The sequence below is a fragment of the Podarcis tiliguerta genome, assembly GCF_965153285.1.
Source record: "Podarcis tiliguerta genome assembly, chromosome: 9".
Classification (NCBI taxonomy): Eukaryota; Metazoa; Chordata; class Lepidosauria; order Squamata; family Lacertidae; genus Podarcis; species Podarcis tiliguerta.
In genome coordinates, this window is record NC_139542.1 from 44,201,950 (window position 1) to 44,228,414 (window position 26,465).

General features: G+C 38.8%; 1 protein-coding gene across 12 annotated transcripts in view; it reads left to right on the forward strand.

The window, feature by feature from the left end:
* The window catches only part of CLCN3 (chloride voltage-gated channel 3), a 43,001-nt gene that overhangs the window by 11,351 nt on the left and 5,185 nt on the right, over window positions 1-26,465 (forward strand). For 2 of the 12 annotated variants that reach the window (XM_083457243.1, XM_083457248.1), the window contains 11 exons: window positions 9,922-10,082; window positions 10,703-10,802; window positions 12,681-12,868; window positions 13,627-13,749; window positions 14,492-14,698; window positions 15,624-15,704; window positions 16,726-17,271; window positions 18,969-19,155; window positions 20,297-20,695; window positions 22,848-23,064; window positions 26,293-26,368. In XM_083457243.1, coding sequence (XP_083313369.1) covers window positions 9,922-10,082; window positions 10,703-10,802; window positions 12,681-12,868; window positions 13,627-13,749; window positions 14,492-14,698; window positions 15,624-15,704; window positions 16,726-17,271; window positions 18,969-19,155; window positions 20,297-20,695; window positions 22,848-23,064; window positions 26,293-26,368 — 2,285 coding nt within the window. Of the gene's footprint in view, window positions 1-12; window positions 290-9,921; window positions 10,083-10,702; window positions 10,803-12,680; window positions 12,869-13,626; window positions 13,750-14,491; window positions 14,699-15,623; window positions 15,705-16,725; window positions 17,272-18,968; window positions 19,156-20,296; window positions 20,696-22,847; window positions 23,065-26,292; window positions 26,369-26,465 lie in introns of those variants that run through there. The other 10 variants (XM_083457247.1, XM_083457249.1, XM_083457250.1 and 7 more) reach the window with 7 other exon arrangements.

Sequence of the window (26,465 nt, forward strand, 5' to 3'; positions counted from 1 at the left end):
CAGATTCATGTTGTGATTCAGTTTCTTGTATGCCTTCTCGTGTGTGTGTGTGGCAGGTTGCTTTCAGATCTAGAGATGAGTTATTAATTGCTTATTAAATGCTGCACTGATTTGTCAAGCCCCCCCAATATGTTTCATACTGGGGGGAAACAGGCAGTACTGGCCCTTTGGCAGCATTTTTTTAAAAATTGACGGATTAGTTCTGCTTCAGATCACATTGGCTGGTGACTCCATCTTCGCTATCTGGCATTCTTCTTAAAGAGCACAAAACCCAACCTTTCTCTTTTATGTAAGTCGTGAAATAAGCTCTGTAGTAATGGCTGCTCATAGCTTGACTGACAAGAATTAATTAAGGAAGCTGTTTCTTCTCTTGAGAGAACTTAAAGGAGAATGCTGTTTGTACTAGGCTTTGAAGTTTCTGTGCGTGCTCCTATAGTTAACTCCTTCATGGCATTCTGCAAGCTTGGTGCAATGAATTTACTGCATGACTCAAAACAGCCATTTTAATCTAAAAATATAATAGCTGTATTTGTTACATTTCAATTCACAGGAAATTATATATCTTTAAGGGAAGAGTATCACAATTACAGGCTGTCCATTATTATTTTTTCATGCAGATGTGTACATGTTCAGAGAAATTGCAGGTGCTTTCAGGCGTTTTAGGGGTATAGCCTGTTTTCATGATGTTTTGGGGTATTGACTGTGCTGAATCAGTACACCCAACATAATGAAAATTATCCAGGAACTATGCTTTTCACCACCACTAGTCCAAATGGCAGACGTGCATTTTGTAGAATCAGTATGGGAGACACACACTAAAGGAGACATTTATAAGGAAGTATTGTGCAAAACGGAAGACAAGTTTGTATTTCTGTTTTGTCATACTGCTTCCTCTCCCATTTATCAGTGAATCCTAGAACTGGATGTATGCAGGGGTTTGCTGTCTGAATGTAATTTAAATCAGAGTTTTGTAATGAAGACACTAAGTGTACTAAAGCATACAGTGTAAATACTGTTACAGCTAATAATCTATTATAATTTTTTTAATACTGTTTATTACTTGAAAGTTGAGTCTGTCCTGAAGTTGTATTTATATATACCGAGCTAGATAATTTTCATTTGAGCCTCTCTAAGTACGTCACAGAACTAAAAATAGAATGTTGTCAGTGTGTTTTTTGTTTCAGATATTGGGTTTTGGGAGCTTGAGGTTAGACTACTCACAAATGGCAGCTTTATCAGACCTGTCAGGAGTAAGCATGGACCAATGGTACCAAATAGTATGGGAAACAGCCTTATTAGAAAAACTAACCAATAAACTGAAACTGACATGGGGACAAATGGAAGAAGGCGCCTTCACCCCGGTATGGCTCCCTTTTATCACATACACAATCCAATAAGACAACGACAGAAATCCACCAACAGCATACGAATCAATATGGCTAACCTGATTCAAAAACACCGACCCACCCCACTCACGCACGAAAGCAAAGCTCACCACAGCCAATCACAAACAAACAACCACACCCTAGGCCAACCCCAACCTCTCTCACCACCAAAGGAACACAGGAGAATAGTAAAGAGAACCCTTGCAAGCGAAGCTAACACAAAACCCCACACATACATTAAGTAAAATAGAAACATCGCCACCCGACTCCACCCCCACTCACCATGGCTCCCTCCATCTCTTTACCCCCTTTTCTTCCTAATGTAACACTAATGTCTCGACAAATGAAACTCATCTGTAGAAAATGTAACTTGAAAAAAGAGACATTGCACATACTTTTGTAAACTAAGAAATCTTTAATAAAAAATACATTTAAAGAAATAGCTTTATCTCCATAAAGTACATTTTAATGCATTTGTGGCAGGTTCGTCTTTGTGCACTAGATTTCATTACTGAAGAAAAGTAAGCAAGGCAAGGGTTTGTCCATTCAGCATGTTGTAACTACTTCAGCATGCGCCACTTTGTACATAATCCTCTCTAAGGTTTCTTCTTGAAGTATCAGAAGCTAAGATGTCTGTCGCTTTGTACAATTAAGTCTTGGAGCTAGTCTTCAACTATGTTACTTCTGTGATAAATTAATCATATTGTGGTTGTGTGCCATAGAAGCTTGTTTGGGCTTGTGATAGGTTGCCAAATGTTGAATTGATGAGGTTTTTAAATAATTATTTCAACAAGTACTCTTGTACAATTTAATATATACACACTGACATGGGCCATTTTCAAAAAATGTTCTTTGAAACTAAGCTTATAGTCTTTGTTCACTAGCTTAGGAATAAGTGCCATTGAACATAATGAGAGCACAGGAAGATAATTTGTCCATCTAGCTTATTATTATTTATACTGGCTGGTAGTGGCTGTCCAAGATTTCAGACAGGATTCTATCCCAACCCAGCAGGAGATGCCAGGGATTGAACCTGGGACCTTCTGCGTGCGAAGCAGATGCTGTACCACTTGGCTATTGCCCTTCCCCCAGTGAAACTTACTTCTGAGTAATATGCATAGAATGGGGCTTCGTGATTGTTTTTTTGGCAAAGGGGTTTTGAGGTGTCCAAAGTTCTGATCTGCTGCATTCAACATGTATAAAGAGGACAGCTTTCATATTGTTGAGGTGTATTAATTTTGCAGTGAGGCACAGAAGCAGCCTGCCTTAAGTGAGTAGAACATAAATCTGAAGTCAGAAATTCCATCTTATGATTCACTCACAGTCAGGTGCTCTGTGTTTCTCTACTGAGCACATTTTTTCTTATAGAAGGCTCTGATTGGCACAACATGTATGCAACTTTACACAGGCTTTAAGGAAACTGATCTTCTTAGGGAGTGTAAACGTGGCAGGTGGCATTTTAGGGAGTGTTAGTAAGAAAGGAAGGCATTCAGGAAGCTCCAGTTCAAGTTTTTTTTTTTTTAGTAAACTTAACTACATTCAGCAATTTTGTCACAAATTTGAAGTGAAAAATTCAATAGAGCTCTGTTTATTATGTATTTCTTAAAATTTATACACGGCTTGATTGTAAAAAAACTCAAAGCGGTTCACAAAAAAGGACAAAACAATAATATTGACAACAATAATTTAAGACTCTGGAAAAGTTAAAATAACAATAGACTGAAAATAGATTAAAACTCTCATCAGCTTTCTAAACATTTGGGTAGGCTTTTCAAAATAAGAATACTTTTAGCAGCAACTAAAGTTTATTCTTCCACTGGTTATTCCATGTCTATTAAAAATAAGTCACTTCATTAGCTTTCCTGCAAAGGTTCAAATTTAAGCCAACACAACTGGCAAAATTATATCTTTATTGAGCCACTTCTTAAATAGGTCGTTCATGTGAATGTCACATGGATATTAAAATAAGAAATGGGAAGTTATAAAAATAGCCCTTCAAAGCAAGTTATAATATATATATCTATTGAAATAAGTGTCTTTGGAAAAGGACCAGGAAATTTCTTGTATTTCAGCTTTTGCAGGTGTCATAAGAAATTAAAAGCAGTGTCATAAAACTCAGGTCTGTATAAAGTGCTTATGGGTGGAGAGAAATCCGGTTCCTCAGCTGGAAGGGTGAGAAGGCCTTTTCTTTGGATGCACCTGGATCTGTTACTGTATACCCAGTATTGCACTTATATCTGGAGATTAACATCTATGTTACACAAAATTCTTTTGTGCTCTTTAAATTGCTTCTTTTGTTGATCCCAATTACTCTTATAAGTCAAGGCTAGATTATGTTGGTTTTGCAATATATTTTCAGCTGGCATGATTAGCCTTTACAAAGCTAATGGAGCTACCAGTTCTTGCAGGTTACAGTCTTGCATTAGTTGCTAGACATTCGTCGTATATTCCAAATGTTATACAATGACCTGTTGGTACATCCATACTAAGGAGCAAATGCTAATAGTTGAAGCTAACTGTCTCCCTGTAGTGGTTATTGACTTATCTGATGTGAAAGTGTACTTAGTTGATGTTAAAGGATTTCTCTAATTAAAATGAACAAAGGACATTGTGGTACTTCAAGACTCTTAGTATTTGCAGCAATAGATTAAAAGATATACCTGAATCTGTTTCTTCATTAAACTGTATAATGAATAGTGTTTAAAAGCCAAATTCGGTGAAATGCCATGCTGACTGCCCAGAGAATATGGGAAAGAATAATTATGGTTTGTAAGGAGCTGTATGCTCTTCTAATACTGTTCTTTTGTCTCTCTTGTGCTGGCTTAATCATAGGGAAGACTGTCCTTTGCTTTTTGGGGACACTAGCAGTGCCAGGGTTTTCTGCACCACCTTCTCTGAGTCTAAAGTAATGGCTCCATTTGAACGTGGGTGTCCTTATGTCCCTATTCCACAACAGGCAGTTGTGGCCCATCTACCGCGCTATGCCTCTGTCTGACATGCTGAGCCTCTTCCTCTTCACTTATCAGTGTTTCTCCCACATCCATTTTAATGGTTTCCTAGTACCTCCTTCCTGGGTCAGTAACAATGATACATGGGATCTCAAGCTCCCAGAATAGATCTATCCATAGTTTTCTTTCCTGTTCTGCTGCAAGAAGATCTATCATTTCTCCTTCTTTAAATGTCACATGACATATTACATTGCTTTAATTGGGAACAAACTTTTAGAAAAACTGAAAATCCAACCCTCCAGGTTTCTTGAATATTGCACACTACTGTGATAAAGCACTGTGGTGGGTTTAATAATAACAAATAGCAGATCCAGTTAGCAAGCATGGCTTGAACGAGTTTCATCTTAGCAGTTGGTAGACATGAATGGCAATCTTCAGTTATTAAATATAAATGATGCATTGAATGCATGATCTCAGGTTCCTTTAGTTTGCCTTTGTACTGTTTTTCTCTTGCCACAGTACTATATGTCAGAATCCATTCTATCCTATTCTACTGACATTCTACAGTTACTTTAAAATCGAATTACATCCCCATTGCTTCTACAGTCCAAAAACAAAACAAAATTGGGGGGGGGGGGATTCTTAATGAAAACTGCTTATGCAGTTTGATTGCATAGAAGCATTGGGTTGTTCATAGGGTAAAGGGAACTATATCTTGTGCATTCTCAGTTATTTGGATTTATAAATGTTTTGGTAGTATCATCTTATGCTAGAGGCTGAGATTATGTGCTGATTTGGTTATGTATGCAACACATGTTCTAGAAAAGCTGTTCCAAATGTGGTTGTGACCTAGTTGCTTTAAAACTGATCTAGATGGTTTTCTTTTTATTATTTTTTAAATATTATTTGCCACACTAACAGTTTTGAATGTATAAATAATAGCTACCTGCAAATCAAAAGGTTTAGGGCAGGCTATAACCAAAATGAAAATAAACACGAGCTACAGCTAGGAAGTGCCTTAACTAGCAGAATTTCTTAAAAATAAATCAGTGAATTACCCTGTATTAAAATATTAGGTTCTGTTAACCTTAAGATAATATTATAATATAATGGGAAGTTCTCTGTTATACATGTGCTTCCATTCACCCAAGGTGTACACTGCACTTCAACCTGTTCAGATAGCTGCATACAGCAGATTCAGTTGCATTTCACAGTATTATAGCAAAAACGTTCACAACATTTGGGCTAAATCCTATGTTTGTTTTATTTTTATTTAACTAAATTTATATAGTGCTTTATTATTTTTTTAAAAATTCTCCGAGTAGTTTACAAAACAGTAACTGCATAGCATCATATTTTTGAACATTGAAAGAAATAATTTTTTATGGTTTGACAGTTGCATGCTGTGTCATTGTGAGATGAGGTGGGTGGTGTCCACATTTTCCCCCACATTTCCAAATGTGTGAATTATCCCTCAAAGGATGGCAAATCCTTGTCTAGTCAGCACACCACACTACCATATTCCAAAACAAAATGAATAGGCATCATAGCATCCATTACATGTCTCCCTCTGCTAACATTATAGTGATGGGGAAATTTGTCTTCAAAATTTAAACTGCCCATGCACTACATTATTTTGCCAGTACTTGCTACCATATGCTTTAGTGGGACAGAATCATCTTAATAATTTTTGCCCTGACACTCAGAACTCAGCAAAGCAATGAAAGCATATTTTAATTCAGGCTTGTAAAGGAGGATGCACCTGTAGTTTTCACCAAAATTGAAAAGAAAGGTATGATATTCCTGTATTAAAACCAGAGTTTTCACCATGTTTAAACTTGCCGGCACATTCATAGACCTCATCAGGTAGGTAAAAAATATTGTTAATAGCTCAACAAGCCTTTTTTAAATAAGCTATAACATTTTGAGGCTTACAATAGTGGATTTTAATATAATTTTTTGCTACTCCAGTATCTAGTGTAGAGTGATACTCTAGTGATACTCCATTTATCTGGTGTAGACCACACTTATAATTCCAGCATTAATTGGCCTTTGAGAAGGAATGGATGAGTTTTTCCTTACAACTGGGTGCATGTCACATTTCAACATTGTTTGGTCTTCCCCACTAGGCTGGTCTACTCTTTTGGGATCCCACCAGAAAATTTATCCATGTGCTGCAGCAACTCAGCTTTTTATTTAACTAACCCAGTCTGCTGTTTGGTGCTGACTTCAGGCCCTGCTTTTGGCAGTGGCAGGAACACTAGAGAGATCCTGATGGGGACTTTTGTAGCATAGCTAATTCCAACAGACTTGCTGTCACTGCCCATCAGCTGATCAGCATTGACAGTGGGTTTGCCAAGGAACATTTGGGTACAGAAATTAAGGCTCCTGATTGTTCGTCAGCAGCTGGGCTTCCACCTGTCCTAACTAGAAAGACTATAACACTGGCAATTACTTGGGAGTTTATTTAACTTTTAGGGCACCACTTGAAGTATGAAACCTTGCATGTGCTTTGCCATTGCTTATGAAGGCGAGCCTCCTGGCCATTTCACTTCTCTTTCTCTTTGCTGTGAGGATGAGGTTGGAAGCTTCCGCTTCCATTGTTTATTTCACCCAAGCTATAAGCTGAGTTTATTCTTAACAATAGCCTGTTGAAACAAGGTAGGTTTATAAACCATTGTTTTAAGTCGGCTTGTTTGAAACAACTATGTTAATATTGCCCACATCTTGCTCAGTTTGGACAAAACAACAACAACAAGATGTGGTTGGTCCAAAACAGAAATAACCCAGTGTTCTGAAGGTGTTGAACTATACCTCTTCACTCCTGTTTTAAAAAGTGTCACTTGAAACTTGTTAGTTAATATACTTGCAGCGTGACCTACTTTCATAGTGTAGTCATGACCCAAGGACATTTTCACAACATTCCTCGAGCTATACTGATTTGCTAATAGCATAGTGGTGAATGGAAGGCAGTTACTTGTGTGGGATATTTTTGGGGGAAGAGGGGTGGACCTGGAGAATATGCAGGGAAACAGGAGGAAATATTTACATAAGTGATATTACAGAACACAAAAACAAATTGTGAGATAAGATAACCTTTTTTCAATCCCCCTGATATCTTTTTTGAGTTTAGTAAAAATAATCTGCTTATAAGTTTGTACATAGAATTGAGGGGGTTTGTGGAATCTGTTTGACCACATACTAACCCATTTGCCTTCAGGTTTTAAAACAACTGCAAACGCGAGCAATATTTTTAAATGGACATTTTCCTAATCGTATTTCTTGAACTTACAGTTGTGCTGCAAATGTGGATGCCACTTGTGCTAAAATTCTGAAACATAAGGGGGAAAGAGAAATTGTATTTTAGAAATTTATTATTTTGAATCCAGACTTGTGCTTTATAGTAGCTGCAGTTTGGTATTGTTGCAGCTCTTAGTCATCCCATTTGGCTGGAAAGCAGCAATCAGGATTTACCTGTTAAATAGGAATACTTCCTCCATATGATATTTGGATTAGTTACTCAATATTCCACCGAAGAAGAGACTTGTCTCAGAGTAAGAGCATTAGATCAGAGTAATTGAGATGCGTGGCAGGAAAAGATTGGTGCCTGTGCCATAGCTGAGCCATATTTAATGCAGTACTGTTGAGACATTGCAACAGATGTCTAAATCTGTTTATAGATCTAATTTGTTCAAAGAAAACACTGCTTGTAACAGGGTTACAATTCTGCTATTTGCAGCCTGATCATAATGATTAGGGTTTTTAGTCTACATGAATATGTTTTCCTGAAAATTTGTACACCCATTTGTTTATTTAAAACATATACTTGAGGTGTTTACAGCCATCTTTTTTGACCTTGTGATATCATTTACAGATTGGTTACAGCTGTCAGTCAGGGTTAAGGGTGAACTCTGAAATGGGGCTTCAGAGACCAAATTTTAGGCACCACAAATCTACAGTGATACCTCTAGTTACAAACTTAATTTGTTCTGGAGGTCTGTTCTTAACCTGAAACTGTTCTTAACTAGAGGCATGCTTTCGCTAATGGGGCCTCTTGCTGCCACTGCACCGCTGGCACACGATTTCCGTTCTCATCCTGGGGCAAAGTTCTCAACTCAAGGTAACTCTTCCAGGTTAGTGGAGTTTGTAACCGGAAGCGTTTGTAACCTGAGGCATTTGTAACTTGAGGTACCACTGTCTTTGGGATCAGACACCTGACTCTCCAGAGTTATTGCTGATGTGAAATGAATAAGTACTGTAATTTGCCTCCAGTTCCTGCCACAGTGTTCACACCAACCCCCCCCCCCAACACACACTTTATAGAAGGGTATGGGTCAAGCATGTGTGGCTGTGGCCAGGGAGATGGGAACTATATTTCCCATTATTTCCAGCATACTAAGAGGCTAGCAAACATGCACTTTAAGAGTTTGAAGCTCAATCCTTGTTGCAGTATTCCTGGAAGTTCTCTTTGTTGTCTCCTCAGTAAGTTGTGGAGGTGTTCTGTTAAGTGAGTGGGGACTCGGAATCACAGTCTGCTTAAGAATGAATCTGGAGTTCAGGTTTTTCCAGACAACCATGGAAAAAATAGACCCATTTAATCTAGATGATATCTAGTTGCTGAACATTGAAACTATGGTGATGTGGCTGAGGCAGAGCTTGTCTCATGTTAGATTCATACTGTGGGTTAATTTGGCATGGCAAATCTTACAACAGTAGAAATAAGTAATATGAACACAGACATGTGTTTTCCGGATTCCTCCCTACTCTGACTACCAGGACTCTTCTTCATTCCTGCCCCATGCTTCCAGAAGACATGGAAGGAACTAGAATGGGCAGTATTTGGTAAAGCTTGTACAGTGACCCAACACTAGTAGCAACTACATTCTTGTTGTAAGTGTAGGAGGGAGAAAGAATAAGTGCAGGAAGTTAGCTTTGAGGTATTTTCCCAGGTGTGAGAACATAGCAGGGGTTTGTGCCTTGCATGCTTTCTTCTACCAAAAAGAAGCTTAACTGGGAATTGGGTGTGTGTAGGGGCTCCTAGAGGCATACATTCACCACAGGTGACATGGTAAATGCTTTCTTACCTGCATTGCTGCCAAATATAGGGACTTTGGGGAGGCATATGAAGTGGAGATGTGCACAGATGGAGCTGTTGTTGAAACCCATTTTCTGTAGCAGGGAAAAAATGCAGTTCATGCACTGTAGATACGGATATCATATTTAACAGTTGGAGGGCCTAGGCCTTTTTGTGTTTTTATATTGTCAGCTGCCCTGTGATCTTTGGATGAAGGGCAGTATAGAAGTTTAAGAAATAGTAGTAGTTGTAGTAGAGTAAGCCTTATATAGACAGTTGAAAGAGGTACGTTGTAGATACACAAGTTTGAGATGCTCTTGATACAGCCATTGAATCATGGATGAGCCCACAGGATTTTTTCTGATGAGCAGTGTGCTGTATCATCTCAGATCCAGACTATGATATAATAAGAATTTTATTTGATTTAAGTTTAGAATGTCGGCAGCCATAAGTTAAATAGATAGTTATCTTCTTGTACAGAAACTAAAATAAATAAGTAATTCTCTTTCCACAGCAGGAACTCATTATACAATGACAAATGGAGGAAGCATTAACAGTACTACACATTTACTGGACCTCTTGGATGAGCCCATTCCTGGGGTTGGAACATACGATGACTTCCACACCATTGATTGGGTGCGAGAGAAGTGCAAGGACAGAGAAAGACACAGACGGGTAAAAACTCTACGGCACTGCTTTTTAAAAAAAAAAATAAAAAAACCACCTTTGCCTTTACATACTGTTTGATCAGGTCAATGGTTATTTATATAAATGTATAGGAGAGGTGTCATCTGTAGTGTGTTGGTGCAAATTGAATTTTTAGTCACAGTAGTAGCTGACACTGAAATGATTCATTGCTGGATCATTTTTTTTTAATTTCTATTCTCTTGAGTGTTCTTCTGAGCATAAGAAGTAGGAACCCTTGCCTCCCTCTATATCAAGCTATTGCTGGGGGCAGGGGACAACACAGTAGGAGCAGTGTGTGTTTGGGGGGGGGATGAAAAGAAAAGGTGGAATTCTGCTTAGGGGGTGAATGGCCTCAGCCTTGGAGCAAAAGGTCTAAGGACATCATTGGTAGCAAAAGGGTTTGACTTCTCCAACATCTGACAGCTGGCCACAGATTGACAACTTGAAAAAGCATTTTATAATTGGCATTAGAACATGACAAGGTTCAGGATCCTGCCCCACACAATTCAGAAAGGGGCCATAGCTAAGCAGCAGAACACAAACTTGTCGTATAATTTGTTAATCAAATAAAGATTTGTAATATACCAGGTAATATTTTGTTTCTACAGATCAATAGCAAGAAGAAAGAATCGGCCTGGGAGATGACTAAGAGTTTGTATGATGCATGGTCAGGATGGCTAGTTGTGACACTAACTGGATTAGCATCAGGTAGGGACAACTTGAAGGAGCTGTCTAGTTTTTGTAGAACTCCTGGTGAAATTTGTGATATTTACAGTGCAATCATATATATGTATACTCAGGCATAAGTCTACATTTAGTTCAGCGGGGGCAAACTTGCAGACAGTGGGTACAGGAGTGCATCCCTCACCTCTGATCACTTATAATATTGGCAATCTACAGTATGTGAGGCAACAATAAAGGTGAAAGCTATGATCAGTGCAGTAAGGCATGCAGTAAATCATGGATATGTCACTCTTCTACCCCAAGACTCCAGACCATTTTGTGTCTCTTCTCACTTCACCTAGATGAATGATTTTGACCTGCATCCTGTATTCTTTTTCTTATTTCTGCTGAATGTCCATTGACTTCCTGAGTGCAACATCAAATATTGGAGTATTCTAGAGTATGAAACATTTGAAGATCTTGGTGTTCTTTGGTTACCCTGCCAAGTTAAATATTAGCATACATGCAGGAAACAATGAAATTTTCCTTCCTTGTACAAAACAAGTCAAGCTGGTTATAAAGTTTTATTGTTTTAGAACCAAAAGACTGAGTAAAGAATGTTTTATTAAAGGTTTTGAGAATCATCCTCTTTAGATTATGGCCTGGTCCTTATGCAACACTCCCAATCCAACAAAATATGGACTGTTGGAGTATGAGCAAGCAATGAGCTTGAGTTCTCCCCCTCCCTTCCCATCCTTTCCCTTTCCATATGTTGAGCTTCAGAGGAGATGTCCTGGTTTCTTAAACCACAGTTTTCTGTGATGTCAAAATGGGGAAACTACTTTTAAGTGCTGCTTACAAAGCAGTTGTAAAACTCTGCAGGGCTCCAAACCACTCACATTTCTTTAGGAAACTGCAGCTAATCCAAATGCAGCACCTAAACTGGTGACTGGGAGTAGCCGCCAGGACCATATAACACCAATCCTAAAGGATCTTCACTGGCTCCCAGTACGTTTCCGAGCACAATTCAAAGTGTTGGTGCTGACCTTTAGAGCCCTAAGCGTCCTCTGCCTAGTTTCCCCGAGGGAGCGTCTCCACCCCCATCTCTCAGTCCAGCTACTGCGGTCCTCCTCCAAGGGTCTTCTGCTGGTTCCCTCACTGCGAGAAGTGAAGTTACAGGGAACCAGGCAGAGGGACTTCTTGGTAGTGGCGCCCGCCCTGTGGAATGCTCTCCCATCAGATGTCAAGGAAATAAACAACTATCTGACTTTTATAAGACCATGGCTGTCAACTTTTCCCTTTTCTTGCAAGGAATCCTATTCAGAATAATGGAATTTCCCTTAAAAAACGGGAAACATTGACAGCTATGTATAAGACAACTGAAGGCAGCCCTGTTTAGAGAAGTTTTTAAGGATTGATGTTTTTATTATGTTTTTAGATATGTTGTAAGCAGCCCAGAGTGGCTGGGGAAACTCAGCCAGATGGGTGGGGTATAAATAACATTCTTATTATTTATTATTATTAAAGAAGAAATGTGATTAAAATCCAACTCCCTAGACACTGTTAAGCATTTCAAGATGAGCTCTTGAGGGCCGTGCATGCCTATCCTGTCAAGATCAGGTTATCAGAGACTTTACCCTACAGATTTAATCTTGAAAAGTATGAAGAAAACATATCCCCAAGTCAGTAATGTAAAACTCTATGGGACATTTCAAAATTAATGACACCATTTATGTTATGTTGGCATTCCGGGTGAAGTGATTGATTTTGTTAACATTAATCTTCTACATTTTGAAGAAGAGTAATCTCAGCTAGGCCTGTTTTTGAACACATTGAGTTTTTATTACATCCTGCGTGAATTGATGGTGATTTTGTCTACTTATGGGCTCTGAAAATGCTATGCCATCTCTCTTACTGAAATAGGTGCATTGGCTGGGTTGATAGATATTGCTGCAGACTGGATGACTGATTTAAAGGAAGGCATTTGTCTTAGTGCCCTGTGGTTCAACCATGAACAGTGTTGCTGGGCCTCAAATGAAACAACATTTGAAGAGCGAGACAAATGTCCTCTATGGAAAACATGGGCAGAACTAATAATTGGTCAAGCAGAGGCAAGTATAGCTCTTCAACTTTCCTTCACTGTCCTTTCTTCACTGACGTAACCTGTCTGTGAATGCCTGCAGATGGTATTTTATCCAAAAACAGAAATGGTAATGATTTAACATATAACGAAAGATTAAGGAGAATCCTATGTTCAGAGAACATTTCAGTGCCTTGTACACATGCTGATGGGTATGGAGAGTGGGAGTGGGGGATTTTTGGCATTTTTCAGAAATTCAGCAGTCCGAAACATGTATGCATGAGAATATTTCAATGAAATTACAAAATTGACTTAGTGAAAGCTGTAGGTGCAGAAACTCCTGACAGTATGAAAATATCCTAAATGTTTGGCTGCCATTTAACTGCTGCTGTTGCTGTTTTTTTGCACAATCTGTTATATGTGTTTGAAAAAGACCTGAGCTTCAGGGTGAGCCCATAATGCAGGGGGAGGGAACCTGTGACAACTTCCACCAGGACCAGCCAGCCAGGACCACGAATGATGAGAGCTGCAGCCCAGCAAGTTTGGGGTGGGGCGGGGCACAGGTTCTTCACCTCTGCTTTAATCACTTGTTGGCATTATGGGAGAAGAGTGCTGACATGTAGGCTTGTACTATAGCCAGAGACCACCTCACCCTATCCTGTCTGCTGTACAGTAGTTGCTTCGCTTAAAAAGAAAAGACATTTTGAGTCAAAACTCACTGCAAATTAAGTTACTATGTGGTAGCTAACTCAGATTTGTTAACTGTTTGTTCTGTTTGCTTTCTTTCAGGGTCCAGGCTCCTACATTATGAACTACATCATGTATATTTTCTGGGCCTTGAGCTTTGCTTTCCTAGCCGTTTCTTTGGTGAAGGTGTTTGCACCTTATGCATGTGGCTCTGGGATTCCAGAGGTAGGCTTTTCATTACAATTATCCTTAAAAGCGGTTAGGAAAGCTGGTAAAGAGAGGAATGCTGTCACATAGAACTTACTACATGTTTATAAATAATAATGTACAAAATAAAGTATTGGGACTCTGATTGTGGTTCAGGACTTAATTTGTGTATTTAAGGCTGCAATTCTATGACCCCTGGGAAGGGGTGTCAAAGGCCATAAGACACATTGGAGTTCCTTTTTGGATGTTGGACATAGATCTGAAACAGAGTGGAAGAAATACGACGACCACTTATGACAGCTAATATTTTGCCTATGCCACCTATAACATTTATATTAGGTTATATAGCTGATACAGGTGATAGCACAAAGTGAAAGAACCAAAACAGGGGGGAAATAAATCTAGGAATATATATAGAAAAGAAGTTAAAAGAGCTGTGGAAATTAATTTTATTTTGTCAAACTTGCACACTTAATTATATTTTGAGTCAATAAATTCCATGCAGAAAGTTTAATACAATATAAGCATCTGAATAATTACCAGTGTATTTGTGGTAGTTGTGCAGGATCACAGACTAATATATTTCAGTCTTTTAAAAGACTTTTTTTTTAAATGGATTTGAGAATTTAGAGTGGTTATTTTTGTTCCAGCAGCTGTGTAATTTAAGTTTTGAACAAGTTATGTTTTCTGAGATATGTGTTCAAAATTTTCATGAAAAGCCTAAATTATTATTTTAATGTCTATTTCTTTTCTATTCTAGATCAAAACTATATTGAGTGGCTTCATCATTAGAGGATACCTGGGCAAGTGGACCTTGATGATAAAAACAATCACTTTAGTCTTGGCTGTAGCCTCAGGTTTGAGTTTAGGAAAAGAGGGTCCTCTAGTACATGTTGCCTGTTGCTGTGGAAATATCTTTTCCTACCTCTTTCCGAAGTATAGCACAAATGAAGCAAAAAAAAGGGAGGTGTGTCTTTCTTACAAAATTATACATTTATAATCATTCATTCTTATGAAAAGGAAGTAGTGAATAAACATGTTTATTAATCCGATTGCAGTTAAATAATTGCGGCTAAAATAATTGCTGTTTTTCTTAATTGAATAAAGTAGTAAGCTACAGAGAATAAATGAGGTTAATTCTAGAAATACTGATGTTTTGAAATTGTTCAGGGTCTTCCCTCATGTATAATTTTGCACTGCTCTCATATTTGTAATAAATTGGCAGTATGAAACCCAGGGCCCAGTGCTGTCTGCTGTTCTGCAGTGGCAAGGCATAGGATTCGGCCCCAATGGCTGCCTCATCCCAATGGTGTAATCTGGTTCTAAGGAAAGGCCTGCATGTGGCACAAGGGGCTTTCATTGATGCAAAGAGGGTTCAGCAACCTGTGCCTTCAGTGCTGCTGGTATAAATTTGCTCTTGCAAAAGTGTGCAGCTAGGGGCCTTAAATAGACCCCCCCCCAAAAAAAACCTGGAACACAATTTGACAAGTATGCCACATTTTTTGGCACATATATAGCGTAACTATGTGAGTGCATAAGATCAGGCTCTCGGATTCCAGTGCCACAATCTTCCCTTCCTCGGGAGCACATTCTTAAAAACACATTTGGTCAGATAATAGAGCTCTTCCTAAATTATATTCTTTGAATTCTAGAATTGGTCTTGGGGAAAGTGGCTTTCGAACACATGGCCAGTTGTGACTAGCTTAGAGAAAGCAACATCCCCCAATCTTAAATTAAGACGAAGCCACATGATCCCAATCAGTTATGAAATATGGTTTTTGCTGCTATGGTGTTTATATATGCCCAGTGTTTGTGGATAAGTCATAACAGTGAACTATTTACATTTGAGATTTTATTTCAAACAGTCTAAAGCTATGTAATCCTTTTTACAGGTATTATCAGCTGCTTCAGCAGCGGGCGTATCAGTAGCCTTTGGTGCCCCCATTGGTGGAGTCCTTTTCAGCCTAGAAGAAGTATGTATAAAAAATCTCTGAAAAAAATGTGTATTCCGTTATTACTGTAATCTTACATGACCCACTCAAACTCAGTCTCAGTCTACGTACATAACAATGCAGGTTTAAGCTTAGCACAGTTTCACTCAATGTGTACTCATTGCAGGGCTATTTGGTGGTAAATAGAGATAAATCAAACTTTGTAGTACAACCCTTGCAAATAAGGTGACCAGAAGTTACTACTAGCCAACAAAAGATACTATTAGATTCACTCCCTAAACCTGATGTTAGCCATTTATGGCATTTCCACAAAAAGAAAGAATAACCTTTCTGATTTATAAAATTTCCTTTGCCTAGTCACCTGAGCCAAATTCTACTTGTCAAAGAGTACTAGGCAAGTAGCTATTTATTGCTGTTATTCCTAAACAGCTAGAAGCTCCTCAGAAATTCTCTGCATGTAATGTTTCCATTCTTCCTGTCTTCACTGAAGCTCTACTCATTGCTGGCAGTGCTTGGTGTGAACTTGATAGCGCATTCCAGATACGTCGAAGTGGTGCAGACATGCATGGGTTGACAGAATCCAGCTCATGATGTAGCAGTTATGTGGTTTTTCATGCACCTTAGCTTGCAATATCTTTACTGTGACACCACTAAGCTGTTTTCTGTAACTTTGGTAATATGGGCTGCTTTGTGGACAGTTCTTGGGCTTGCCATACAGTTAAGCAATAGTGAAACTGCTTCAGGTCAGGCTTATCCTGTATCTGCCATATTTGTCTGCAGAAATTGGTGCAGAATCTGTGCAGGACTAACCCATTATCCTGACTGCCAAAACATTGCTCTAGTTTAAAATATTTTAATGTCAGTCATTTCTCTCAATGCTTGAAGTGATGTCTGTATTATTACAAAGCATAAAGTAGCATTCAGCATTAGCTGCTGATGTTGATAATACACAGTTTCCCTTACCTGTTATAAGCTTAGTGAAATGAGCAGATTTGCACAATAGATCCATTTGTATTATTTATTCTCTTTTTGTCTCTTGTAGGTCAGTTATTATTTTCCACTGAAAACTTTGTGGAGATCTTTTTTTGCTGCTTTGGTGGCTGCATTTGTGTTGAGATCAATCAATCCTTTTGGTAACAGTCGCCTAGTTCTTTTCTATGTTGAATACCATACTCCATGGTACCTGTTTGAACTGTTGCCATTCATTCTTCTGGGGGTATTTGGTGGGCTGTGGGGAGCATTTTTCATCCGTGCAAACATCGCTTGGTGCCGTCGACGCAAATCAACAAAATTTGGAAAATATCCAGTTCTGGAGGTCATTATTGTAGCAGCAATAACCGCTGTCATTGCTTTTCCAAATCCATACACCAGAGTCAACACCAGTGAGCTTATTAAAGAACTCTTCACAGACTGTGGCCCCTTGGAATCTTCCTCCCTTTGTGATTACAGAAATGACATGAATGTCAGTAAAATAGTAGATGATATTCCTGATCGTCCAGCAGGCACAGGAGTGTATTCAGCTATATGGCAGCTGTGTTTAGCCCTTATATTTAAGATTATAATGACAGTCTTCACCTTCGGTATCAAGGTAAGATATAACAAGCAATATTTCTCTGGCCCTTGCCCTTTTTGTTTTCATGTTCAAATCTTGATCTCTCTCTTTCTTACACTCCAATCCTATACACACCTGACAGTTAGTCCCCACTGAACTCAATAGGATTTACTTCTGAGTAGACAAGCATAGGATTGTGCTGTTAATATATATATAGTTAGATACAAATTAGAAGGAAAGAGCACTATATAAATAAAGTTTCATTAAAGATTGGGTTTCTATTGCATTCCCCCCTATTCTTAGCTGGTACATTATTGAACAAGCCTATCTTAATGTATTGCATGTGCCTTTTAGTAAGATAGGCAGCAAAGTTTAATTTAGTATGAAGGACAAATGATATCTTGTGTTCAGTGAGGAATACAAACATGTTGAAATTTGAAATTGGAGATTCCAAATAAGGAGGACAAACACTGATGTGTTCTCTTGCACAATTGTGTGGGATGGAAAGGCCTATTTTCAGAAGCTAAGTTCTTTATTGCTTATAAATGTTGAACTCCAGCAAGAATGGTTGTTGATGTTCAGAAGACATTGCACATATCTTCCATGTTTGCATTAGTTCGTTCATTGGCTAATAAGATTAAAACTAAATACAGTATATTGCAGGTTTTGGAAGGCCTAGTTAGATGCATGGACAAGCATTGCGCTAAAGTCAAATTACAGTATGCTATAGGGTTCATGTACGATTTTGGATTGTAGGCTGCATCATCTAGAAGGAAACCAAATTTAGATGTGTGTGCTGGTTTCTAGGAACTTGAAGAAATAACAAGCAGTGCAGACTTGATGTAATGTTAGATATGACTTTAAGAATATTTCGAATATTTTTTGTCTTTGAAACAATTGGCTATTCAGTAGAAAGATTGTTGCCAGCTGTGGCAGCCTCCGTGGGAAAGTATGCTTCAGTAATGCACTGGCTCTGATATACTGCAGTGAAAAGAGGAACTGGGGCAGGGGGTGAGGAGGAGGTTAACATACTGGAGCACTGACTGCCCCCATGTAGGGGAAGGGAAGAGAATCTGTGTAATTAAGGAAGTGGATTTTGACAGTGTTTCCCACCAAGAGCTAACGATGATGCTACAGTCTGAAGGTGTCTGCATGGCTACAGAGAGCTGTATTGTATCTATTGGGTTGTGCTTCCGGAAAATGGCTTTCCAAATATACTGCCCTTGGATCAGCTGCACCTCATGTTGTATCTACCCTGAAGCCTCAACAGTTTAGTGATTATTCCCAGACATCAGTAGAGCCTTAGTTAGCTTAGAATTCTGGGTGGGGAAGATGGAGGCTTTCACACTTCTTCAGTAAACTTCCCATCCCATCATAATAATGTTTTAATGTTGTATTTTAATCTTGTTTTTAAATTGTATTCATTCAACTTGTTTTTATTATTGCTTGTTAGCTGCCCTGAGCCCGGCCTTGGCTGGGGAGGGCGGGGTATAAATAAAATTTATTATTATTATTATTATTGAGGAGGAAAGAGGCAGCTGAATCCAAACTTTGTGGGGGCTTCTGGCTCTGGAATCTTTCACACAACCCGCTGGTCTATGTACTGTAACAGTGATCGGGAACCTGTTGCTGTCCAGATCTGATAAGCAACAGGTTCCCTATTCCTGTGCTTAAAAGGTGGAAACATTTTCTTTACAAGGTCATAGTCTTCCTTGGCTTTCTCTTTCTCTTAGGTGCCATCAGGTTTGTTCATACCTAGTATGGCCATTGGCGCAATAGCTGGGAGAATCGTGGGAATCGCTGTGGAGCAACTTGCATATTATCACCATGACTGGTTTATCTTCAAGGAGTGGTGTGAAGTTGGAGCAGACTGTATAACCCCCGGCCTCTATGCTATGGTTGGTGCTGCTGCATGCTTAGGTAACTAAATCAGAACACAGTAAATGAAAGGGATTAGTCCCTTTTTCGACTGCTTAAATAGGCAAGTTATAAAGGGATAAAGCAGAACAAATGGACATGCCCAGGGTTTGAAAAGCATGTTGCTTTGAACTGGAAACATGTACAGTACTGAAAAGATACAGTAATTAAAACCACAATGACTATGTTTCCATAAGCCCATCTTATGGACATGCAATGCTATATTTAATCACAACTTTTAAAAAACCAGCCCTCATCTCTAAAAGTTTGAATGTGAATTGGAATTGGTATCGATTAAAAGTATGGTAATCCTTGAAATACTTATTCACAAACATCCTTGTGCTGTTTTCCCAGCCCTGACTTTGATATATGAACATAGATTTAGCCATTTATGCATTGGGAATCATAATGTGGAATATAATAAAACCCCTTAAGAATACAAACTTAGAGTTGCAAATTGGCTATACTACCAGATGACTCCTGGCAACTGGTGCTGCCACTTCTGGTTTTGGCAGATTAAATTTTGAGTAAATGATCGGACAGGCTTTAGTCAGTTCATCTTTGGAAAAATGTTAAACTAGTAACAGAAGTCTTCCTTCTGGTGGAGGAAGCTGTGGACAAGGAGGATCAGTCAGTTTCAATTTTCCTTCCCAGTGCTAAGTCAGCATTTTTTGTATTCCAGTTTGATTTTGTAAACCATCTGATTGCATATTATTATTATTTAAATTGTTTGTTGAAATTATCAGTACCACATAAGCACATTATTAAATCTTGAAACTTAAATATAGTGAAATTCTGGGCATGTCTTCTCAGAAGTAAGAGTTGTTGTGCTCAATGGGACTTACTCCCAGCTAATGTTAGTTTGCAGTTTGGGGATTAAATTATTTTTTATCATAAAACCAGTCTGTCATTTCCCCTTCTTTAAGATAACTACACCTTTGGGTGAATTTTATTACTATTATTTTTGTGTAGCATTAATATACATTCAAAGTTATGTGCTGCTAATTCCATGTTGAAGTCTTGTGGTGATTGACTTAATACCTGGCTGGCACCTGATGTTATCTAGGTGGCCAGGGAACACCACATTGATACATTATTCCACAAGGACATACTGATCAATAACCTTCTTTTCCCCCCCTTTCAGGTGGTGTGACAAGGATGACTGTATCTCTAGTGGTTATTGTATTTGAGTTGACAGGTGGGCTAGAATACATTGTGCCCCTCATGGCTGCAGTAATGACAAGCAAGTGGGTAGGAGACGCTTTTGGCAGGGAAGGTATCTACGAAGCACACATTCGTCTGAATGGATATCCTTTCTTGGATGCCAAGGAAGAATTTACCCACACAACATTGGCAGCTGATGTCATGAGACCTCGAAGAAACGATGCACCCCTGGCAGTGTTGACACAAGATAATATGACAGTGGATGATATAGAAAATATGATCAATGAAACCAGCTATAACGGTTTTCCTGTTATAATGTCCAAAGAGTCCCAGAGGCTAGTGGGATTTGCTCTAAGGAGAGATTTGACTATTGCAATAGGTAATTGAATTTTTGTATTCTGAGTGTGTTGTCCTCCCCTATAACCCCCAAAAAGCATTAGCTCAAGAGCAGTCATAGGAGAAATCGGAGGGCTACATGAATTTGGAGGTGGAAATGGGGGCGTAATCCTTGAAGAGCAGCACCAGGCTCTCCATTTTCACACGAAGAGAACCCTACAGTGAACTGTTTCTTCTTCTTAACAGTCCCATGTAGCCAAATATGGAAGCTCTAGCACTGCATAGTAGCTTTGGGAGCAGTGAGACTGGGAATCAGACCAAATGAAATACCTACTGCAGCTTTTGCCATACCGAGATTTGAAAGGCATAAAATTCCAGAACTGATTGAGATGAAATTATGCCACAGCATAATTACCTAGTAATACCCAAGTGAATTTTATTGTGTACCTTGTTACTACATTTGACTGCCACTTTCAAGTCCAGATATCTAGAAGTTTGTGACATGCACAACTTAATTCTTGTAATAGGGGTGTGCTTCATGAATCTTTGTGATAGAAAATGAATGTCTTTGTGTCCCCACTCCACCATCAAAGAGATTGTCATACAGATATGGCTCGGGGGCAGTTTTGAAGACCTAGAATATAATTTTGCAGTATAGTTGTGTGGAAAAAGCAGCATTGCTTGCATTACTTTTGTGGTTTTAAACATTGAAATGCTTCAGTGAATGTGAGCAGACAAGTTGAAACTTCATCCGGGCAAGATGAAAGCACTGTTGATCAGGAGTATATCCAGTGTAAGGCTAGGATAACTTGAAGACTCAGACTTGCAGCTTGGAGGAACTCCTGCATCTGATGTTACCCCTGAATATCCAGGTGAAGCAGTACCCAGGAGTATACATAGGCTGCATTGCAGGAGGAATGACCTAGCCATGATGATTCATGCCTTAGTTATATCTAGATTGGATCTCTTTAATACACTCAATATATGTAGATAAACTACACTCTGATTTTAAACCCTTAAGGTTATAAATAACATTTTGGACTAATTTATGGCCACATGATCCGCCACATTTCTGATGTCACTTGACTTTGACCTGTGCACTGTTTCTTATCTCTAACATTACTATGTGTGTGCTGGATTCCACCCTCCCCCCTTGTTTGTTTGGAGAATAAATCAAGAATGAATACACCCACACCCACACTTCTAGGCAACAGAAGCTGGTTCAAAATGCAGATGCTAAAGTGTTGAGTGGTGCAGGGTGCGGGACATGTATAACTTTGCTTCCTCTTGATTCCCAAGCCCAGTTTAAAGTTTTGACCTTTTAAATTCTGAAATGTCTGGGCCCAACATACTTCAAGGACTGGTTACTCTCTTTTGAACCTACTTCTGTTCTATGATGTTCCTTATATTCCCCCCCACTGATTGAAGAGTAATGGGTTGTGCTGTGAAACTGAAGCTGTGGAGCTCACTACTGTTGACTTGCAACTTGTAGACAGTTTTCCAGGTTTTCCCACCATGGAAAGAGCTTTTAAGCTCTCCACCTTGCCTGGGGCACAAGCGCCACTTTGCACACTGGTTTCAGAAAGGTGGGGATGGTTGCACAGGGGTTATTCTGGCTATATGCGATTTCAGCTTTACACACAATCCTTGGCTTCTCACCCTTGCACAAATTGCGAGTTGTCTGTACTTCTTTCTAGATTCTGGACTAAGACAACCCTCTTCTGGAAGGCTTTTGTGGTTGCCCCGATTAGCTTCCTTTCTTTTTTCTGCATTAAGGATTACTGTCCTGCTAACTTTAAAATTTGGTGCAACTTTGAACTATGCTTAAGTGTTTCTAGTGGTAGCTACTTTGGATACTTTTAGTCAAACAAAGGCAGGTTAAAAACATTTTAATAACAAAATGTTGCACCCCCCCTACCATTTTTTAGTGTTTTGAAATGCTACAGTGTGTTTCCTGAATTGAACAATTTGTAGGATTAAATATCTTTATTCTTATTTAGGATTACTGAATTAAATTAACATGACATGGATTAGTAAAAGAGAAAATAATCTTTTGTAGTTAGGTTTGGGGCAGTGGTGTGAGGAACACCACCATATATAGTCCTTTCTTTTTCTTTTTAAATATAGTTTTTTTTAGACATAAGGGAATAATTCATTCTCCTTCACATATTTGTCTTCTATTGTCCCAATTAAAGAAAGTGCCAGGAAGAAGCAAGAAGGCATTGTTGGCAGTTCCAGAGTCTGTTTTGCCCAGCATACCCCATCACTTCCAGCAGAAAGCCCTCGACCTTTGAAGCTTAGAAGCATTCTTGATATGAGCCCTTTTACTGTGACGGATCACACACCAATGGAGATAGTGGTTGATATTTTCCGCAAACTGGGCCTGAGGCAGTGCCTTGTAACACACAATGGGTGAGTCCAATGATGGGAACTGCTATTTGTATCACAAAGGTTTGGGATTACTTATTTTTCTATCTTTGTCCTGTTGCTCCTTCAGAAGTCTTAACACCCTAACACTTGTTCAAGTATTAAACATGAGGCAACCGCATAGCAGGGTGTTGACTTAGAAGTTATTTTCTCCTAATTTTATTTTATTTTTTCAGAGCAAACACAGCCCTTTGCAAATTTCCCACTATCTTCTCCTAGCCGCCCAAAATAAGTCCTGAGAATCATCTGAGGATAATTCATAACACTAGAAGGTTTCTTGTTCTCAGTGGTTTACCATGAGAAGAGGGGCATATAGAAATTCATGATTTTGGGGGGTTATATTTTGTTCTTAAGATATGGGAATGCTTCCATATTGCTTGTGTCTAAAACCATAATATGGAATGGATGTATATACTCCTGCCTCCAGTTAAGACATTGACACCACTGAATACTACTCCCAGTTCTTCAGCATATTTGTGTTTTTTCTTGGAGGTGGTGCCGCCTCCTCTCTTGCATTTTGCAAGAGCCCTCATGTCACAAAATGGCCCTAGCATCTTTATCATAGTTTGCATTGTCTCTGTGCAGTTAAGTTATGATAATGGAAGCTACATTGCCACTAGTTCTGTAGCTCTTCTTTTTGTGATTTCCCTCCTTTTCAACTGATTGTATACCCTTCAAACAAATGAGCAGGGGGCTGCATATTGCAAGCAACATGAGTTTGCCCCCAACATCTGAAGCCCCATGATGAGCTCATTCCCCCTTTTCTGCTTTATATCATAAGACTAGATCCCACAGCCTAATCATACTTGCCTTCTCAGAATGATCCATGAAACTACTGGGTCTCAGATCTGGTTCACATGGAACTTTTCACATGGAACTGCTAATGGGAGTGGCCTACTCAAGTGAGCAGCATGACATCAGTGTTGGAGGGTTATGAAACTTTGCACATCAGCTTCCATGAACCTCCCAACACTCTGAAACAGAAAATCCATGCTTACAGCACAGGTGCCATTCTGTTACATTTACATGTCTTCCCTCTGATACGACATTACTTATGCCAAGTGCATGACTAGGAAGCGGCCTTATACTGAATCAGACTAATGATATAACTCAGTGTGGTTTATTTTGCAATATTGTGGCTCTCCAGGATTTCAGACATTGCCCTCTCCCAGTTCTATATGGAGATGCTGAGTATAGAATTTGATCTTTTTGCATGCAAAGCACATGCTAATAAGCTGTAAATAACACCAATAACAACTACAACTATTTCCACTTTAAAACTATATACATCATGAGTGATATCCATATTTTGGAGAAGCTCATTAAAATCAGTGGCAATGAGGTTACCCAGTATATGACCAATGCTGGATACCGCTTGATATTTTTAGATTAATGTATATTAGACTCCAGAGACTGGACATCACTATGTGATCTTGCAATAAACTACTTAAATTTGCTGCCTTAAATAGAGTTTAAGGGGAGAGTATTTATGCTTGCCTTCAGCCCAAATTAAACTAACAACACTATGTTCAAAAGTAAGTCTCCTTAGGCTAAGTGAGACTTACACCCAGGTAAGTAGGATTGCATCCTGAAGGCTAAACTGCTATGTATGTATGTAGTTGAGTAGACTATAGCATTCCTAGAAAATGCTTTTATAACACTTAAAACCATTGATGAGGCCTGAAGCCCCCTCTGTAGAAGTGTAGCAAAATATGCTGCTACAACTGGAAGTACCTCATTTTCCAATGCGATTATTAACTATGTAGAAATTACTCTATTATATTTCTTAATGAATTATTAAGTGAACACGATAGCAAAAAGTTACTTGCGCTTAATCTGCAGCTGTGTAATGTCCGTATTTGTTTTCTTGCTTCAGCTTGTTAATGTTACTTTGCGTTTGATAATTTTAACAGTGGCCAGATCTCATTCCACTTGTCAGTTTGGGGCAGACCCCCAAATCATTCAGATCACTAAGCAGACTTGTATATTTGCTGCATGTGACTGCATCAGGCAAGGAAACGTGTATGCAGACTGGAAATTTCGATCTCCCTTCCTAGGAAAGAGGTCACAGCAGCTGGAACAGTAAAACAGTTTTAATACCCCCAACACAATTCTAAGCATTTTAGATGATAGTTCAGATTGGGCCCATTAAGCAAGTCCATTGATTTCAGTTGGTCTACTATGATATGACCCTTTAATTTTTAAGAAGCTGGTTTACAAAAGATTTGTTAATTTTCATGACCTTGAAAAGCAGCTTGCTAGGATGTTTCTCTAAAATTATTTGCGGTTTGGAAAAGGAAAGCTCTGGGTTTTTTGTTTTGCATTTTGGAGATACCACTTGTATCTTAATTGTTTTGTTGCTTTTTATCGCGGCTGTGTATATTCCAGGGAATTGTTGTATATGTGCAGGATTTAGTATTGGTCCAGTGTGTGGCATGCTAAGAATCTTATTATTATTATTAATAATATTATTTTTAAAAAGCTTCCAGTTCTGATGGCCTATAAGAAAAATGTAAAGATGAAACAGGTGTTGGTGAAATCTAAAGTAATGGAAAGAAACTAAGTAGGACTACCAGGAGTCAGAATGTGGGGTTTTGGCATCCTGTTTAACATCTTGTCCATCTGCTGTTTTCAGCTACTCCCTGGTTTTATTCTTATAAGACATTTATCCCATCTTCCCCATTCTTGCCTGTTTTCATTCTACCATTCATGCTTAAACAGGCCCAAACTAAGTATATGTGAACATATTGATCTAATTTAGTCTAGATGCAGAATTCAGGGAGAGGGAGTATGGAGTAGCATTTAGGTGCCTGTCTTAAGGACTGTTAATGTGATTAAAATAGAGACAGAGGCAGGCTTAATATTTTGATCATCAGATGTTTTTAAGAAGGTAAAATGTGCATCTGTAGGAGTAAAAGTTAAGCTTGTTCTTGCATTTCATATTTATAATGGCAGGAAATGTGGAAAGATTGGTTGTAATAATGGTAAAACATCTAGATGTCAGTGCGCAACATGTGTCTATATCTTAAGTTTAATATGCATTGAGAGAAGATGCAGTGGCCTTCAAATCCTTTTTCAGTTAACCTTCCCATTATTAGCATTTCTGCAGTCCATGTTTTCGTTTTACTTTCCCCCCTAAACTTCTTTCATTATGACTGGAGCTCTTTTGTTTGATTTCACACACAGTTATTAGCATAACATGATCTGTTTCAGGATTGTCTTGGGGATCATCACAAAGAAGAACATATTAGAGCATCTCGAGCAACTAAAGCAGCACGTCGAACCCTTGGTGATTAGATATATCAGATCTCCTCATTAGACACTTTAGACATCAGGAAGCATGAAACTTGTGAATTGTTCAGTATTCTCTTATAACAGCTGAACAA